The sequence below is a fragment of the Mustela putorius genome, unplaced genomic scaffold (assembly GCF_011764305.1).
Source record: "Mustela putorius furo isolate JIRA1106 unplaced genomic scaffold, ASM1176430v1.1 tig00003962_pilon_pilon_pilon, whole genome shotgun sequence".
NCBI classification, from domain to species: Eukaryota; Metazoa; Chordata; class Mammalia; order Carnivora; family Mustelidae; genus Mustela; species Mustela putorius.
The window spans coordinates 21,616,760-21,635,002 of record NW_025422106.1 but is presented as its reverse complement, the minus strand read 5'-3'; the positions used below and the strand labels follow the sequence as shown (position 1 = coordinate 21,635,002).

The window sequence follows — 18,243 nt, the reverse complement described above, 5'->3', positions numbered from 1 at the left end:
CACTTTCACAACAATTTTCTGCTCCTCAATAAGGAAAGCACACTCGATCCTGTCATGAACACACTTAGCACACATGGAACCCTCACAGGCTCCACTGACGTCTTTTTTGTTTTAGATGATCTTATAAGAACTGGGGTGTCACAGCACAAACTACTCAAAGTCCACCTGGGAGCACAACACATGTGCATTTGGGTGTTTTTCCAACTTTCTTGGTATAAAGGTAAATGATTCTATTACCAGGGGTTCAGGACAACCTAGTTTTGTTAGCCACTGTATTGGCCTGACCATTCTGAATGCCTATGGATGCCATTCCCCCAAGAGGAAAAAGCTTCTCTACAGAATTTTAACAATATGATATTTTGTTCTACTATCATTGTCATAAGTATTATTTCAAATTCATAAACATAATGTCTATGGGTTACTTCATCAATTATTTATGCTAAGATCATTTAACCATTACTCTAATTCTGCACAGTTATTTCCAATTTTTAATTACTTTTTTTTTTTAAAGATTTTATTTATTTGAGAGAGAAAGAGAGCTAGAAGCGGACCTCCCACTGAGCAGGGAGCCTGATGCTGGACTTAATCCCAGGACCCTGGGATCATGACCTCAGGTGAGGGCAGATGCTTAATTGACTGAGCCACCCAGGCATCTCATAGATTTAAATTTTTTTCTACCAATTCTTCTTATGATAAACTGCAACAGAAATATAATTAGGCCACAGGGAAAGAAGTACTTGATAGATAATTCCTTATCATTTTCAATTTCCTGCTATAAACCAGGAAAATTAATACTATATGCAGACTTGGGATCTAATCACCAAATATCTGGCCCTGGTGGGTTGGGTTATTACCAAAACAGCTTCTTTTGCATATATAAGGCAAGTTTAAGAAGCCAGATTTTTTCTTTTTCCTGAGCCTTAGCTTGGTACATATGACCATTTATGATAATACTCAGTCTTCTTACCCCAAAATAATACATCTTAAATTTCTAAGTTTGATAGCTTTCTACATACAGATCTTGCTTATTTATCACTAATATAATTCCTAGCTATACTAAACATTTCATTGCTATCTATTGTGAGTACCTATCTATTCATGCTTTCATTTCTGAGACTATAAATGAGCTCACTACCTAGAATCCCACAAGTATTACTAAAATTTTACTGTTCTTCTATATACTGTGGTTGCAAATACTATTATACAGACACACACACACACACACACACACACACACACACGATCTTTTCAATTTCTTTGTATCTTTAACTGATGTGTACTCGTGAAAATAAACTGAAACTCTCTGAAGTTCTAAAACATTCACGTAAAAGTAGTCTATTTGATTCTTACAGTGAAAAATCACCAATCTTCCTTCGGGGCACAAGGACAGAGAGTCAAATCCTACTTACTATTGCTTTATCTAGTTTTAAGTACTATATTAAGTTCAACAATACTATTACTGCTATTAATAAGATGGCCAAACTCCAAATGAAATAATAAATTTTGGAGAACAGAAAGCATATACCAAAGTATTTAAATTAAGCAGTCAAACCAAACTCTGTAAACAGAATTTACATGATTCTTAAAATATTTTCATTGCCAAGTTAGAAAAATATATTTCTAAAAAGGAAAGAGAAATATGATATCCATTTTTAAGTTTCTTTTGAAAGCTCTTTTCTCCCACAATATTTATATAAATATACATTTTTTCTTTCATATTATTTTAATATAGATGACTATCTAAAATATGGCAGACATAAAAATTAAATCCAAAGCTAAACTATGTTTTACTAACCTTAAAATATGACATTGTTTCACATGAATTAAAATGTGGAGTTATAACTCAGGAATATTCTTAGAACATGTAAATAATCAGTTGGTACTATTTGGAATATTTATATATATTTATTATATATTTTATATATATTAAATATTTACATATGTATATATATCTATTCAGACATGGTAAAACACTTAATTAATTCTGAGAACACAAATCAAAAGACTCTGCATCTAAGAAAAGTTCCAAAAAAGAACAGTATATAAAATTAACATATCAGTAAAAATTAGTAGATCATACTTAATATTGATCCAAAATCAAATAAAATACATCCTTTAAAATAATTTCTTATAGGTAGATAACAGACTTAGTAAAACTAACCTTTAAAAGTTCCTCTGATGTAGGGCGATCTTGAGGGATTTTCTGGAGGCAAGAATCTACAAAGTTGCGAAAATAATCAGACCTATTGTAAAGGAAAGTATCAAGTGAACATATTGCTATTTCCTTTTAAAACAAATCCACAAGAAATACAGAGATTAGCATCCTGTGCAAGGATGACATAGAAATTCATGAAGCGTTCATTTTTGAGCACTGGGTGTTATATATAGGTGTTGAATCACTAAATTCTATACCTGAAACTAGTATTACACTGTATATTAACTAAATGGAATTTAAATAAAAACGTAATTTTAAAAATCCACAAATCTAGACATCTGCCTATTAGTAGGAGGGGAAGCAAATACAATATACTATAGATTTTATATAAGTCTATGAAAAGCTATCTAAACCAACCAATGAATCTTTATCATTTTCCAAGATGAATTCACACAGATGATTTAAAAATCTGCTCCCATAATTTAAGAAACAAACAAGCAAAGGTTAAGAAAAAAAAGAGAGAGAGAAAGGGAGAGAGAGAGAGAGAGGGAGAGAGGTAAACCAAGGAACAAACCCTTAACTACAGAGTATAAACTGATGGTTAAAAGAAGGGAGGTGCATGGGGCAATGGGGGAAATAGGAGATGGAGACTAAGGAGTGTATTTGTCATGATGAGCACAGGGTGATGTATGGAAGTGGATGGAATCACTGTATGGTAAACCTGAAACTAATATTACACTGTATGTTAACTAACTGGGATTTAAATTAAAAACTTAAAAAAATTCTACTCTCACTTATTTTAAATACCATAACTTGTTCTATATTGAGGCAAAATTAGGGAAGTCAATTTTTTCTTCTTTGCATTCAAATTGAAGATAACATTCTTTTCAATTTTCTTTTCCATTCTGTAAGCCATCTCCCTTTCTTGTCTGCCTGTGGGTCATCTTCTATCTAGCATTTTCAGAACATCAATCTATTTACTCTGGAGGAAACAATTTTATACCTACTTATTTCCAAAAAATGGATAAGACTTGCATTAAATCCAGAAAATCAATTAGGATACTTTTTAAAAAACATCAGAAATCTGCAACATATTATTTTATACAGTGTTAATGATGAGAGTTCAGGGAGGAAGGCAGTAAGTAACAATTATTCCATCAATGTCTGTCTTTCATATTCACATAAGATTTAAGTTCTTTATACGTAAGAATTCTTTTTTGAATCCCCAAATATCAAACAGTGTAAAGAAAGTTTGTGTTCAATATATTTATTACTGATATGTACCATAATGCTAGACTGTGCCAAAGGATTCCTTCTAAATATCTCTAAACACATAGCAAAGACCTACTAATGCACCTTAAGTATGCAATCATTAAAGAAATTAAGTTTCATTAACTTATACATCTATTTGTCAATTTAAAAATACTGAGTATGCTTGATATGCCTCTAGAATTTTTCAAATGTTAGACACACCTAAATACACTTAGGTACATACACTAAAATTTTCTATCACTGATAAAAACCCTAGTTTTCTAAAACTGTCAATCTGTTCTCCATAAACTTCTTTACATAAATTAATTTAATCAAATCAAGGAAGTACCAAGAGAAAGCTAACAGTATTCTGAATATAAACATCATAATAACAATTAGAACATCCCAAAGTTATGAATTACCTGATGATTCTGATAAAGCACTTTACGTATTGGTTTTTTTTTTTTAAGATTTTATTTATTTATTTGATAGACAGAGATCACAAGTAGGCAGAGAGGCAGGCAGAGAGAAAGAGGGGGAAGCAGGCTCCCTGCTGAGCAGAGAGCCCGATGTGGGCTTGATTCCAGGACCCTGGGATCATGACCTTAGCCGAAGGCAGAGGCTTTAACCCACTGAGCCACCCAGGTGCCCCCATTTTACCTATGTTTTATACTTGATAAATTATATACCATTCCCCAATAAAGTATCAATGTTTAAATTATGCTATTATATATTTATTATATAATCAGGATTATGTGTTCCTAATGTTCAAAGAAAAAATAAATTATGAATTTTTATAAAAAGCAATACTTTCTGCTTCCATGTGGCATCATCTCTCTTTTATTTCTTTTTTTTTTTTTTTAAAGATTTTATTTATTTATTTGACAGAGAGAGAGAGATCACAAGTAGGCGGAGAGGCAGGCAGAGAGAGAGGAGGAAGCAAGCTCCCTGCTGAGCAGAGAGCCCAATGTAGGCCTCGATCCCAGGACCCTGAGACCAGGACCTGAGCTGAAGGCAGAGGCTTAACCCACTGAGCCACCCAGGCGCCCTCTCCTTTATTTCTAAACTGAATTACATATATCTTATGAAAAGCAGATGTTAAACAGAAGATAAATACAAGGGTAAGATAAACAAATTTAATATCTCTTCAAGTAATACACTTTACCTAATTGAAATAAAATCATTTTGATAACATTATAAAAAAGTATTTAATTTACACAATGTTGAGTAATATATGTCTCAGCAATACTCACCATTCATTAGACTGTAGTGTAGGGGATTCATTTTGGGCTATGTGATATAAGGCACTCATTGCATTCATATTAAATAAAGGAGGCTTCCTTTCCGCTGTAAAAGAAAGAAACATTCCTGTTAAAATATGTGCCTGTTATATAAAGGCATGCAAACATTGTTTAAAATATTTGTGGGGGGCAGTTAGACCTGGGTGGCTTGGTCGGTTAAGTGCCCAACTCTTGATTTCAACTCAGGTCATGATCTCAGAGTTGGGAGACCGAGCCTCGGTTGGGATCTGTGCTGGGTGTGGAGCCTGCAAAAGATTCATTTTCTCCCTCCCTCTTCCTCCCTTCCCTCTCTTACAAAAATTAAACTAATTTAAATTAAAAAAAATTTTAATGTCTCAAGTTTCACAAAAAAAATTGCATGTGGAGCTCAAAAAACTTTTTCAAGTGTGTCAATTTACACTAAGTTGCTGGCCTAATGCCCTACCATCCCTAAATACTTTTGTATTTCCTATAAATAAGAACTTTCCTCTAAAAAACCACAATTAAATCAGGCCATTAATACTGATACATGGCTATCATCTAATCCTCAACCCCATTCAAATTTCAATCAAATGTTCCAATGATGTCCTCTGTAGCAACAGCAAGCCTTGATCATTTCCATCAAGGAAAGTGTGCATCTTATCTAAATAAATTAACGTAAAATTGTTCATAATATTTCCCTATAATCCTTTTAATACCTGTAAAATGTGTAGTTATGTCACTTCCCATTCTTGATATTGGTCATTTGTATCTTCTTTTTCCCTGATCAAGCTGGCTAGAGGTTTATCAATTTTATTTTCTCAGAAAACTTTTTTTTTTTAAGATTTCTTTCTTTATTTTAGTGGGGGTAGGGGGGAGCTCCTGAGCACCAGGGAGGGGACAGGAACAGAGGTGTTGGGAGACAGAATCTCAAACCGACTACCCACTGATCACAGAGCCAGTGCTGGGTTTGATCTCAGGACTTTGAGTTCATAATCTGAGCTGAAATCAAAATTCCAATCTTAACCGACAGCCACCCAGACAGACCTCAGAAAACTAGGGATTTTTTTATTTGTTTCATTGGTTTTCTCTATTCTTTTGGTTTTTGATTCCCTTTTTTTTTTTTAAAGTTTTTATTTATTTGAGAGAGAATTCATATGCAAGAGAATGGGAGAGGGATAGAGGGAGAAGCAGGCTTCCCACTGAGTAGGAAAACAAACACAGGGCCCTGGGATCATGACCTGAGCAGAAGGCAGATACTTAAAACGACTGAGCCACCCAGGCACCCCACCTGCTTTGATTTTTTAAAAATTCTCTTTGTTCTAGTTATTTTGGGTTGAATTTGCTCTTTTTCTTTTCGTTCTTTCCTTCTTTTTAAGTAAACTTCATGCCTGATGTGAGGCTTGAACCAATCACAACCCCAAGATCTAAAGTCACTTGCCCTACTAAATCAGCCAAATGCCTTTTGCTCCTCTTTTTCTGGTCTCTTAAGGTAACTGCTGAAGTCATTTTGAATTATACAAGACTCTTCAATGTCCCTCCAATTTGGGTTTGTCCTATGATTATATTTGGGTTACATAGCATCACAGAAGTGTTCTATTTTTCTCATTGTATTCTATGAGATGGTACATGATTTTGAATGCTTCCATTATTGATGGTGTTCGCATTATAGCAATTAAAGCTGTGTCTGTCAGACTTCTTCATGGTAAGTTTCTTTGTTTCCTTTTGTAATTAGTATCTTTTTTGAGAAGATACTTTTTTTTAAAAATTGTATTTACTTATTTGACAGAGAGAGATCACAAGTAGAGTCAGGCAGAGAGAGAGAGAGAGAGGGAAGCAGGCTCCCTGCTGAGCAGAGAACCTGATGTGGGCCTCAATCCGAGGACCCTGAGATCATGACCTGAGCCAAAGGCAGCGGCTTAACCCACTGAGCCACCCAGGCGCCCTGAGAAGATACTTTGAATCTATATAAGCATCCTGTTTTTTTCATAAAACTTTAATTTTCCTATTACACAGACTTGCAGATTTCTATTTTATTATCTGCTACTATCCTTTATTTTGATGTTCAAAATGCCTCATGTTTGAGCAATGAGAACACTTTATTGGCTTCTTTTTGACATGGCCCTATCATTTCTTAATCACTTCCTTGCTTTTTGGCACACTAAGATTTTCCAGGCTTATCTTGTATTTCCACACTCCAGATCAAGGTTTCCACCAATTTTCCAAGGAGCTGTGGCAACAGGTGTGCTCACTGCTACTAAGGTATCACTGTTCTTCTATCTTTTCAGTGGACAAAGTTAGGAAACACATACACATAAAAATTTATATACATACATGCACATTCAACATGTTTATGAAACAATGGAGTTCTAGCTTTATCTTTTTCCATTATTTGTCACACTCTTCTAACAAAGAGGAACCTTGCTCTTATCACACTTAATTAGTATTTTCTTATTTGATAAAATCTCCCTGTATGTAACCAGTCTCCCATCTTTGCTACCACATTGTCTTTTAAAAAAAAAAAAAAAAAAAGATTTTATTTATTTGACAGAGAGCAGAAGTAGGCAGAGAGGCAGGCAGAGAGAGAGTGGGGGAAGCAGGCTCCCCGCTGAGCAGAGAGCCCGATGTGGGGCTCGATCCCAGGATCCTGAGATCATGACCTGAGCCGAAGGCAGAGGTTTAAACCACTGAGCCACCCAGGCGCCCTACCACATTTTCTCTTAAGCAGATGTCTCCCTTCCCTCGCTCAAGTTTGTTGCAGTTTTTCCTTGCTCAAGTTTTCAAGCCCCATTCCAAGTTACTCTATAGTGTGAACAATTCTTTATCCATTCAGTTTCTAAAACCAACCAAAACTGGGTCACCTCTCTGCAATGTGGCTCTTCTGATCAGTCTTTATGAGAGCAGCTCTCTTCCTTTTGATTAGGAACACTGTATCAGGCTACCCCGAAACACAGATGTCCTCCTTAGACTCTGAATCTATATGACAGGAAGTTTCCCCTACTGTCACCTCTTCACCCGACTTGGGCTCTGACACTCTATGCTGAGCCACCTCCATGGCTCATGAGAGGGTCATTCTCCCTAACTCAAATGTTGCTCAAAGGTCAGTTGACGATATTGTTGAATTCGGTTTGCTAATATTTTGTTGAGGGTTTTCTGGATCAATGTTGTTCAAGGATATTGGCCTGTAATTTTCTTTTTAGTGTCCTTCTCTTTTTCCAAAGGGACCTTTTGGTATCAGGGTAACGATCTTTTGGTATCAGGGTAATGCTGGCCTCATAAAGTGAGTTTTGAAGTGTTCCTACCTCTTGTATTTTTTTGGAAGAGTTTGAGAAGGGTTACTATTAATTCTTCTTTATGTGTTAGAATTCACCAGTGAAATGACCTGGTTCTGAACTTGTTTGTTGGAATGTTTTTGATTACTAATTTGATCTTCTTACTAGTAATCAGTCTGTTCAGATTTTCTATTTCTTCATGATCCAGTCTTGGTAGGTTGTATGTTTCTAGGAATTTATCCATTTCTCCTAGGGTTGTCTGATTTGTTGACATCTAACTATTCATAGTAGTCTCTCGTGATAATTTGTATTTCTGTGTTCTCAGTTTTTTTTTTTTTAAAGATTTTTTCTTTATTTATCTGACAGAGATCACAAGTAGGCAGAGAGGCAGGCAGAGAGAGAGGAGGAAGCAGGCTCCCTGCAGAGCAGAGCGCCCGATGTGGGGCTCGATCCCAGGACCCTGGGATCATGACCCGAGCCAAAGGCAGAGGCTTAACCTACTGAGCCACCCAGGTGCCCCTGTGTTCTCAGTTTTAACATCTCTTTCATTTCTGAATTCATTTGAGTCCTCTTGTCATGGTAAATCTAGACAAGGTTTTCTGTTTTGTTTATCTTTTCAAAAAACCAGCTCTTAGGGGTGCCCAGGTGGCTCAGTGGGTTAAAGCCTCTGCCTTCGGCTCAGGTCATGATCCCAGAGTCCTGGGATAGAGCCCCACATTGGGCTCTCTGCTCAGCAGGGAGCCTGCTTCCTCTTCTCTCTCTCTGCCTGCCTCTCTGCCTACTTGTGATCTCTGTCCAATAAATAAAACCTTAAAAAGAAAAACAAACCAGCTCTTAGTTTTGTTGATCTTTTCTACTGGCTTTTTAGTATCTCATTTATTTCTACTCTGGTATTTGCTATTTCCTTCCTTTTATTAACTTTAGCCTTAGTTTGTTCTTTTTCTAGTTCCTTGAAGTATGAAATTATATTATTTGAGATATTTCTTAATGTAAGCATTTATTTCAAAGAACTGCCCTCTTAGAACCACTTTTGCTGCCTCTCATACATTTTAGTATGTTGTATTTCCATTTTCATTTATCCCAGGTATCTTTATTTCTCTTTTGATTTCTTCTTTGACCCACTGGTTGTTACAGTAGGATGTTGTTTAATCCCCATATATTTGTGGATTTTCCAGTTTTATTCTTATAAATTTTTTTTAAGATTTTATTTATTTATTTTACAGAGAGAGATCACAAGTAGGCAAAGAGGTAGGCAGAGAGAGAGGAAGGGAAGCAAAGCTCCTTGCCGAGCAGAGAGCTGGATGCGGGCCTCGATCCCAGGACTCTCGGATCACGACCTGAGCCGAAGGCAGAGGCTTTAACCCACTGAGACACCCAGGCGCCCCCTTATAATTGGTTTTAAGTTTCATACCACTTTGTTGGAAAAGTTGCTTAATATGATTCCAATCTTCTTAAATTTATTAAGACTTATTTTGTGGTCTAACATTTGATCTATTTTGGAAAATGCTCAATGTATACTTCAGAAAAATATGCATTGTGTTGCTTTTGGATGAAAGGTTCTGTATATATTATGTCTGGTAAGTCCATCTGTTTCAACGTATTAAGGCCAATGTTTCCATGTTGATTTTTTTGTCTAGATGATCTATCCATCGATAAAAGTGGGGTTTTACAGTTCTCTACTCTTACTGTATTGCTGTCTATTTCTCCCTTTAGGTGTGTCAAAACCACCTTACATATTTAGGTGCTCCTGTCTTAGGTGCATAAATATTTACAAATCTTCTATCTTGCTGCTGGACTGACCTCTCTACCATTATGTTATGCCCTTCCTTGTCTCTTACCAAGGTTGTTTTATATATTCTTAAAATTTTATTTAAGAAAGATTTATTTATATATTTGAGAGTACATGAGAACAAGGTGGGGGAAGGGGGGGCAGAGGAAGAGGGGGTGGGAGAGAGAACTTAAGCAGACTTTGGTGGGGAGCATGAAGCCTGATGGGGGCTTGATCTCACAATCCTGGGATCACAACCGGAGATAAAGAGTCAAAGGCTTAACCAACTGTACCATCCAGGTGCTCCTTTACTTTTTTTTGTTTGTTTTTACTAGGCTCCACGCCCAACATGGGGCTTGAATTAAGAGATTAAGAGTCACATGCTCTACCAACTAAGCCAGGCAGGTGTCCATACAGTCTTTGTTTTAAAGGCTATTTTGTCTAATGTAAATATAGCTACTGCACCTTCTTTCAGTTTCTATTTACATAGAATATCTTTATAATCCCCCTTCGCTTTTAGTCTTTGTATGTGCTTAACATCTGAAATTAGTCTTTCACAGGCATTACATAGATGGGTCTTGTCCAGCCAACCTATGACTGGAGAACTTAGTCCACTGACAATTAATTATTATTATTATTTAAAGACTTTATTTATTTATTTGACAGAGATCACAAGTAGGCAGAGAGGCAGGCAGAGAGAGAGGAGGAAGCAGGCTCACCACTGAGCAGAGAGCCTGATGCAGGGCTCGATCCCAGGACCCTGGGATCATGACCAGAGCCGAAGGCAGAGGCTTTACCCCACTGAGCCACCCAGGCGCCCCTACAATTAATTATTGACAGTATGTACTTATTGCCATTTTGCTAATTGTTTGTAATTCCTTTGTTCCTTTCCTCTTCTCTTAATCTCTTTTGTGAATTGATAATTTTTTGTATTAGTATGCTTAGATTCTTTTCTTTTGTGTATCTACTATAGGTTTTTGCTTTGTGGTTACGATGAGGCTTATATAAAACAACTTATATTTAGAGTAGTCTACTTTAAGTTGGTAACAACTTCGTATGAACACATTCTAAAGTTCTACATTTTTACTCTCCAAACTCCATGTTTTACGTTTCCAATGCCACAACCGACATCTTTTTATCATGCATATTCACTAAATTACTGTAGTTATTGTTATTTTGATTTATTTTCTTTTTGCTTTTTTCCCCTGAAATTTTATGTCCTCAACATACACTTTATAATCAGGAAAAAAGTGGTAAATTTTACTTTTATAGACACAATTGTACATTCAGGCACAAAGCCTGAAAAACAACAAGTTAGGGAACTTTTTCATAAGATTAATTGTAAACAAATATATAAACTCACCCATGAAAAATCCTATACTTTAAGATTTCTTGGTCATAAGACATGACCAAGTTATTTCAATCTTTATAACAAAGTATGAAAGTATTTCTTAATAACTATACATACCAAAACCAAGGTCAGTACAACTGACTTACATCTGTTCTCCTACCTGCACTAAGAACACACTTTGCTTTAAAACTCATTATCCTTAACTATTTAATTAATTTATTTTTAAAGATTTTATTTATCCTTAACTATTTTGGAAGTTGAAAAGTATATAACAGATATATTTCTGAAGACTGCAAGTCTAATTTGCATTGAAAATCACACCCCTTGATCTATATTGTCTAACAGGGTAGTCACTAGCCACATGTAACTATTCAAATCTAAATTTATTTTAAACAGTATAAGACTCAATATTCACTTACTCAACTGCAACAGCCACATTTCAAGTGCTCAAAAGCCATGCGGATACAGAACACTTCAGTCACTGCAGAAAATTTTATTGGCCTGTGCTACTTACTGTAGGCCTTTCCTCTAATTCCAGAAGCAGGCTTAAAATGTAGTTCCTAACTTAGCACTTCATAATTCAAAAACATTTGTAAGTAAAATTTAAAAAAGTGATTATGAAAGATTATAAAAGAAGATGCCAAAAGTATGACTAAAACTCTAAGAATTTCTTTGAATGTCTCACTCATTTAAAATGATCTAAAGGCCGTTTCATTTTCTGATACTGCTTTAAGTATATAAATACTCTCATTGTGAACAAAGTCTACTTTATTAGCTACAATAAAGAGAAACGAGAGGGGTTCCTGGGTGTTTGAATTTGGTGAAGCCTCTGACTCTTGGTTTTTGCTCAGGTTGTGCTTTTAGGGTCATGAAATCAATTCCCAAGTTAGGCTCCAGCTCAGCCGCCCCTCTACCCCTCCTTCTCAGGTTCTCTCTTCCTCTCTCTCTTAAATAAATAAGTAAATCTTAGAAAAGAGAGAGAAGCTATAAAGTCTGGAAAAATAAGCCCTTCCACAGAAACTGGAGTTTTCTTTCTGAGCAGTACAACTGGTTAATGAATACTTTAAAAAAAAAAATATTTTATTTATTTGTTTGACAGAGGTCACACAAGTAGGCAGAGAGGCAGAGAGAGAGAGAAGGAAGCACGCCCCCCACCGAGCAGAGAGCCCGATGTGGGGCTCGATCCCAGGACCCCGAGATCACGACCTGAGCCATAAGGCAGAGGCTTTAACCCACTGAACCACCCAGGTGCCCCTAATGAATACTTTTCTAATCAAATAAATATTAATATAGATTAATAATATCTAACAACACCATTAAGGTGATTTCACTATCACCAAAGGGTACATGTATGTATCAACCAGCGCAAGTATGTAAAAATACCCCATGGCCAGAGTGTATTAAGCAGCTTCTCTACATTTACACCCAGGTTTCTCAAGAAATTAATGAGGATCTACCTGCAGGAACAACTGAGGTTAAAAGAATTGAGGTTAAAACACTTTAAAATAGAAAAAAAATTCTGCAAACCTCAAAGAGAGACTAAGAGATCAGAAGAGAACGACATGATGGTATCTCTAAATCTGTCTGCTGATGCTGTCATACTTTAAAATAAATTAAATAAATAATATAGAGCTTAAAGGGAATGGTTAATGTAGAAATTATAATAAAAGCAAACATACCTAAAGATTATATAATTTTGGGAAAATATGAAGACTGTAAGATAGAAAAGCATAGTTTATAATGGAAATTATAATTTTCATCTACTATATAAGGATAAGATTTTGATTTCTATTTTACCTCAATTTCCCTATTTACAAAACAGATTAACTCAATTTGAAAATAATTTAACCAAATTACACATGAATTTTACTTTTTTAAAAGATTTTATTTATTTACTTGAGAGAGAGAGCATGTGCCTGCACAAACAGGAGGCAGTGCAGAGGGAGGACAACCAGACTCTGTACAGAGCTTGGAGCCCAAGGCAGAGTTCAATCCCACAACCTCAAGATCATGACCTGAATCGAAATCAAGAGTTGGATGTTCAAACAACTGAGCCACCCAGGGACCCCTCACATGGATTCTCTTTTTAATGTGTTATTTTTGATTTGTGGTCACTCCTAGAATGGTTCAATTAAATATTCTCAATATTTCCCACTTTTAAATAAAATTTAATGGAATTTTTTTTTTAAGATTTTATTCCTAAGTAAGTAATCTCTACACCCATCATGGGGCTCAAACTTAAGAGTTGCATGCTCTACAGACTAAGCCAGCCAGGTGCCCCTGGAATATTTTTATAAGAAGAAAAAAAGGAAAGATTATAGGATGGAAAGGGATAAACTTGGAGAATCAAGAAGATGGACATCATCTTCAATTACAGTGACAATTCAATTATCGACCTGGCTCACTTACACTGAGAATGCTAGTAAAGTTATGATGGTCCACTGACTTAAGCATAGTTCCCTTTATGGGCAACAGAATAAAATGTGTGCATAAAATCAAATTGTTACAGTATGTCAAGAAGCTTGACACCTAATTCTAATACCTAATTCAAAGTAATAAGCATCCTAGGTAGAGGTAAGTAATTCGTCTATGCTGTAGAGACTATCTACAGATAGTAAATCTTGTAATTACAGACTTATTTAGATGTTTAACAAAGCCATTAAATATTAGACATAAATACTTAATACCACAGTGGAAAATTATTTTAGACCTAATTTAACACAGCAAATACACCTCACCTAATATATATAAAAATTACCAGATAACCAAAGTGAAAACTTTAATAGATTTATTGCTCCCTTTACTAACAGACATAAAAAATAAAAAGCTATGCTTTGGTACAGAAAATGAGGTACAACACTGATCATAACTTACTACACAGTAATAAAGAACAATGCTTACCTAGTTCAATACACGTTATTCCAAGAGACCATACATCTACTTTGCCATCATACTGTCCTTCATCCATGGCTAAAATTACCTCTGGGGCCATCCTAAAACATAAAATGTCATTTAAAGTAAAAAAAAAAAAAAAAAAAGTACTATTCTTTAAAAATGCAATGACCATCTACATAGAGAACACCTGTGTGAATTCTAGACATCGTGTTTAGATAAGAATTTTTATAATGAGAAATAAATGCCCTACAGGTCATTAGGGAAATATTTACCACTGCATATATACTGTGAGACTCATTCTCGCCATCTGTCATTATCATTAAGCAGCATCCTAAAGAAAAGATGCCCCAGAGCAGGGTTGCATATTCTAATATTATATAACCCTTAGCCCTTAGGCTAGTGATTTTTTTTTCAATTCAGTGGATTTTATTTTTGTTGTTGTTATTTTTTTATAGTTTTTTTTTTTTTTTGTAGTGGTTGTTTTTTAAGAGATAGAGAAAGAGTAGGGAAGGGGCAGATGGGGAGAGAGAGAATCCTAAGCAGACTCCAGACCCAGAGTGGAGCCCAACTTGAGGCTCGATCTCAGAACTCTGAGATCATGACCTGAACCAAAATCAAAAGTCAGACTCTTAACTGAATGAAGCACCTAGGCACTCCCCTCAGGCCAGTGATTCTTAAATATTTTGGTCTCAGGATGTTACTATGAAAGTCTGATTTATGCTTGAAAGATGGAATTTTTATCATTGGCACTGAATGCTATCAAATCATTTTCCCTGCAAGCTCACTTCATTTATTTTAGAAAATATCTGCCACAATAACCAACACTTAATAACCATAGTTTGTCACTCTTCCTTTTAAATAGGAATAGTGTTCCATGATAAAAGTGGCTAGGGCAGCTCACAACAAAGACAATAACACAATTATCAACCTTACAGGTGTCTTGGTTATAAAATGGAACATTAATTCATGTCTCTAATTAGAGTCTAACATTTTTGATGGTATTTGACTTGTATCTGTTGTTAAACATAGAAAGACACTTAGAACAATTGTCGATACTTAGGTAGGGCAGTCACCATATACCAGAGTGTGAGTGTGTTTAAGCTTAGGTGTAATGACATCTAAATATGTACCTAGTTCCTACGTTCCAAGTACATTATATAAAAATTAATGAATATGTAAATAAAGTAAATTTTCAATTGTCAATACCAGAGTATTTCCAAGATGTTGGTTTTTTTTTTTTCTTTTTAATAGAGGGAGGAAGGGAGGGAGATGGGGAGGGAGGGACAGAGGGAGAAGGAGAAAGAGAAAGCAGGCTCCATGCTAGGCAATGGAGCCTGACATGGCGCTAGATCCCGTGACCCTAAGATCATGACTGAGCGGAAATAAAATAAAAAAACTTAAGACACTTAACCAATGAAGCCACCCAGGTGGCCCGCAAGATTCTTTCAGATGAAGTAAGTTTGGGAAATTACTAATTAAGGCAGAGTAAAACAAGTAATTTTATTTTTATTGCAGAACTTTTCAGGACCTTTATCTAATATTCACCATTAATTTATAAATAGGAGAACCATTAAGCAAATATTAAGAAATATTTGCTCACAGAATCCTTTTAATAGAAGGGAAAGGGAGTCTACCTAAAGTAGGACATAAGAAATTTTTGGTCATCTAGAGCAATGGAAGAGCAGAAATTCTTCAAGTTTTTAAATTTGTTTGCCTCTAATGAATTTATGAAAATTATTTATCCCCTTGTACATTTCTGAGTTATCTAAATTTTATAAACTTAATAGCCATAAAGGATATAATGCATAGCATATGCTTTTATGCTTTATATGTGATTTTAAAATATTTAAAACACAGAGCTGCAGAGTTAGCTCATTTGATTTATTAAAGAACAACACACTGTTGTATAAGCCAATTAGCAATGCCAGTCTTCACTGTCATATTAATCAGTCAAATCAGAATCACTTTCTGTTGGAAAAAGACTGACTTCATTTTCTATGCAAGCAATATGTTAATGTGTCCCCATGACAACCATCTCAGTTACGAATTACACACTAGAAAAAAAGAAGGGGAGAAAGATAATTGAGGAGAGAAAAAAAGCAAGGAGTAAAAGGGAATGGAGATGACTGAAAAGGCACAAGGCCTTGCCAAGAGTTTGTGTTCTGACTCTTCAAAATTTGTTACTATAGATTCTCAAATTATTCTTCTGGTGTTGCTTTGAGGCTTTTATATCCCACACCACTGCAGCACTGTAATATTCAGGATGGTAAGGAGTACTATTTTTTATAAAGTAGGAGAGGGAGATTTGAAAGGTAGGTGGGAAAGAAGATATAGTGGACCTAAGACATCATTCTCTTCATATGGAAGAACATATGGAAGTTTAAGTGCTGGACAATTATTCCCTTCAAACTTGCTGACATTAATACAAAAATTATTTATGGATAAAACAGAGGATGTCTAGAATTTGCTTAACAATAATGGCGGAGGCAGGGAGGAGACAAAAATGAGTACATACAGTAGGAATGGCCATGAGATATTGTTCCTGGGCTGGGTGACTGATATGCAAGGTTTCATTACACTTTTGTCTACTTTTATGTGTATTTGAAATTCTCCATAATAAAAAATAAAACCAGAAAACTCCAAATCAGCCATCAGTCTTCTGGTACTCTTAGTCTGAAGGTACCAATATATGGTAAATAAAAATATAAAGAAAACACACAAATTTCCACTTTAGCATTTCTGTATTCTCCTCACTTGGATTTTCATTGAATTTTTTTACTTCCATACCCAAAATATGATGCAGGTTATAATACAGAAGAAAATGTCAAGGGGACAAATGAATAAAACAGGAGATGTAAGGACAGCACTCCAAATCTCTATCTGAAACTAACTATGCTTAAAGTTAAAATGTCCACAATACCATTATATTACAAGAAAAAGATAGACATCTGAAAAAGTATAATCACACATTTCCTATTTCAATCATGAGGATCAACAGCAAATAGGATTATTCTTACCAATATGGCGTTCCCACAAAAGAATTGGCAGGAGATGCCATGGAAGCTGATCCAAAGTCAGCAAGTTTCACCTGGCCTGGTTCTGTCAGAAGGATATTTCCTGCTTTGATATCTCTGGGTTTAAGGAACACAGAAAATTATTTCTCTTTTGTTCATTAGACTGTGTTGAAAATGATAAAAATCAAATAAAAAGTTTTACAATAGGGAAGGAAAAATCAAAGTAATTAAGTCCTAGGATAATTTCTAAATTAGGATAATGAGATTTAAGATCCAAAAGCAAAAAATAGAGAAGTGATATAAATATACAGAGATAATTTTCTTCTCTAAAAGACAAAATAGCAGCAAAGACAAAAGACAGAAAATCAAGTAATTAGAGCATAGTCTATACTTGAGTTCCTGTTTATTGATACAAATAATGGTTTTAAAAATAGAGCTTAATTAGCTGACGAGTCCTTCATAATTTTAAGATTTCTGAGCGTACCATGTAAAGTTTAAAAAGATCTAATACCCCAAATTTATTTTTTTTGAAGGTTATTCTTATCATTTCCAAACCTTACCACAGTTCTCCTAACTAAACAAGAAATAAAACTGAAACACATGGATAATGTAGTATCTAACAGGTTTTACTTTTTAATTTACTTTCAAGCTTACTTTTTAAAATTAGCAAACATATTATCCATGCAAAGTAAGAATATTATGGATATTTATATAATAGGATGGTATGTGCAATTGGTACCGTAACATACATTTAACCTTTCCAAAAAACAAACAAACAAACAAACAAAAAACCCAAAACCAAAATACCAACCAAAAAATCCCCAACCAAATTTCCAAGCACTTGTCAATACTAACTAGAGTATTGTAATAGATATAATATTAAATAAATCTTTTTCCTTCCATTTGCTTTTTAAAGGAGAAGAGGTATTCTGAGGCTGATAAGACCTTAGGTTCTAATTCCAACTCTTCCATTCACTTATTTGTTAGCATGTAGACTTCTCTTGGACCTTACTATCCTCGTCTTAAAAAAAATGGTAAGCCATTTAGCTCACAATGACTCTACTATCTAGTTTAATATATATTGCCTGGTTCACAAGCTAGTTTCCTTTTAAAATAGTCAAAACCTGTATCAATGCTAAAAATGCATTTACTCTTTACTCTTAACGTTACTATCTATTATTAGGGATCATCAAGGATTAATACTCAAAAGTACAGAGTGTTAAGTCCATGTCATGGGATCAATGGAACAAAACTGGCTTATCAATTACCAGAAACGCA

At 35.0% G+C, this 18,243-nt stretch overlaps 1 protein-coding gene across 4 annotated transcripts in view; it reads right to left on the bottom strand.

Moving 5' to 3' along the window:
* TAOK1 (TAO kinase 1) overlaps nucleotides 1-18,243 on the bottom strand; it is a 173,962-nt gene that overhangs the window by 56,869 nt on the left and 98,850 nt on the right. For 3 of the 4 annotated variants that reach the window (XM_045069951.1, XM_045069950.1, XM_004746938.3), the window contains 4 exons: nucleotides 16,969-17,082; nucleotides 13,958-14,049; nucleotides 4,660-4,753; nucleotides 2,162-2,243 (listed from right to left, as the gene is read on the bottom strand). In XM_045069951.1, the coding sequence (XP_044925886.1) occupies nucleotides 2,162-2,243; nucleotides 4,660-4,753; nucleotides 13,958-14,049; nucleotides 16,969-17,082 (382 nt within the window). Of the gene's footprint in view, nucleotides 1-2,161; nucleotides 2,244-4,659; nucleotides 4,754-13,957; nucleotides 14,050-16,968; nucleotides 17,083-18,243 lie in introns of those variants that run through there. The other variant, XM_045069953.1, reaches the window with a different exon arrangement.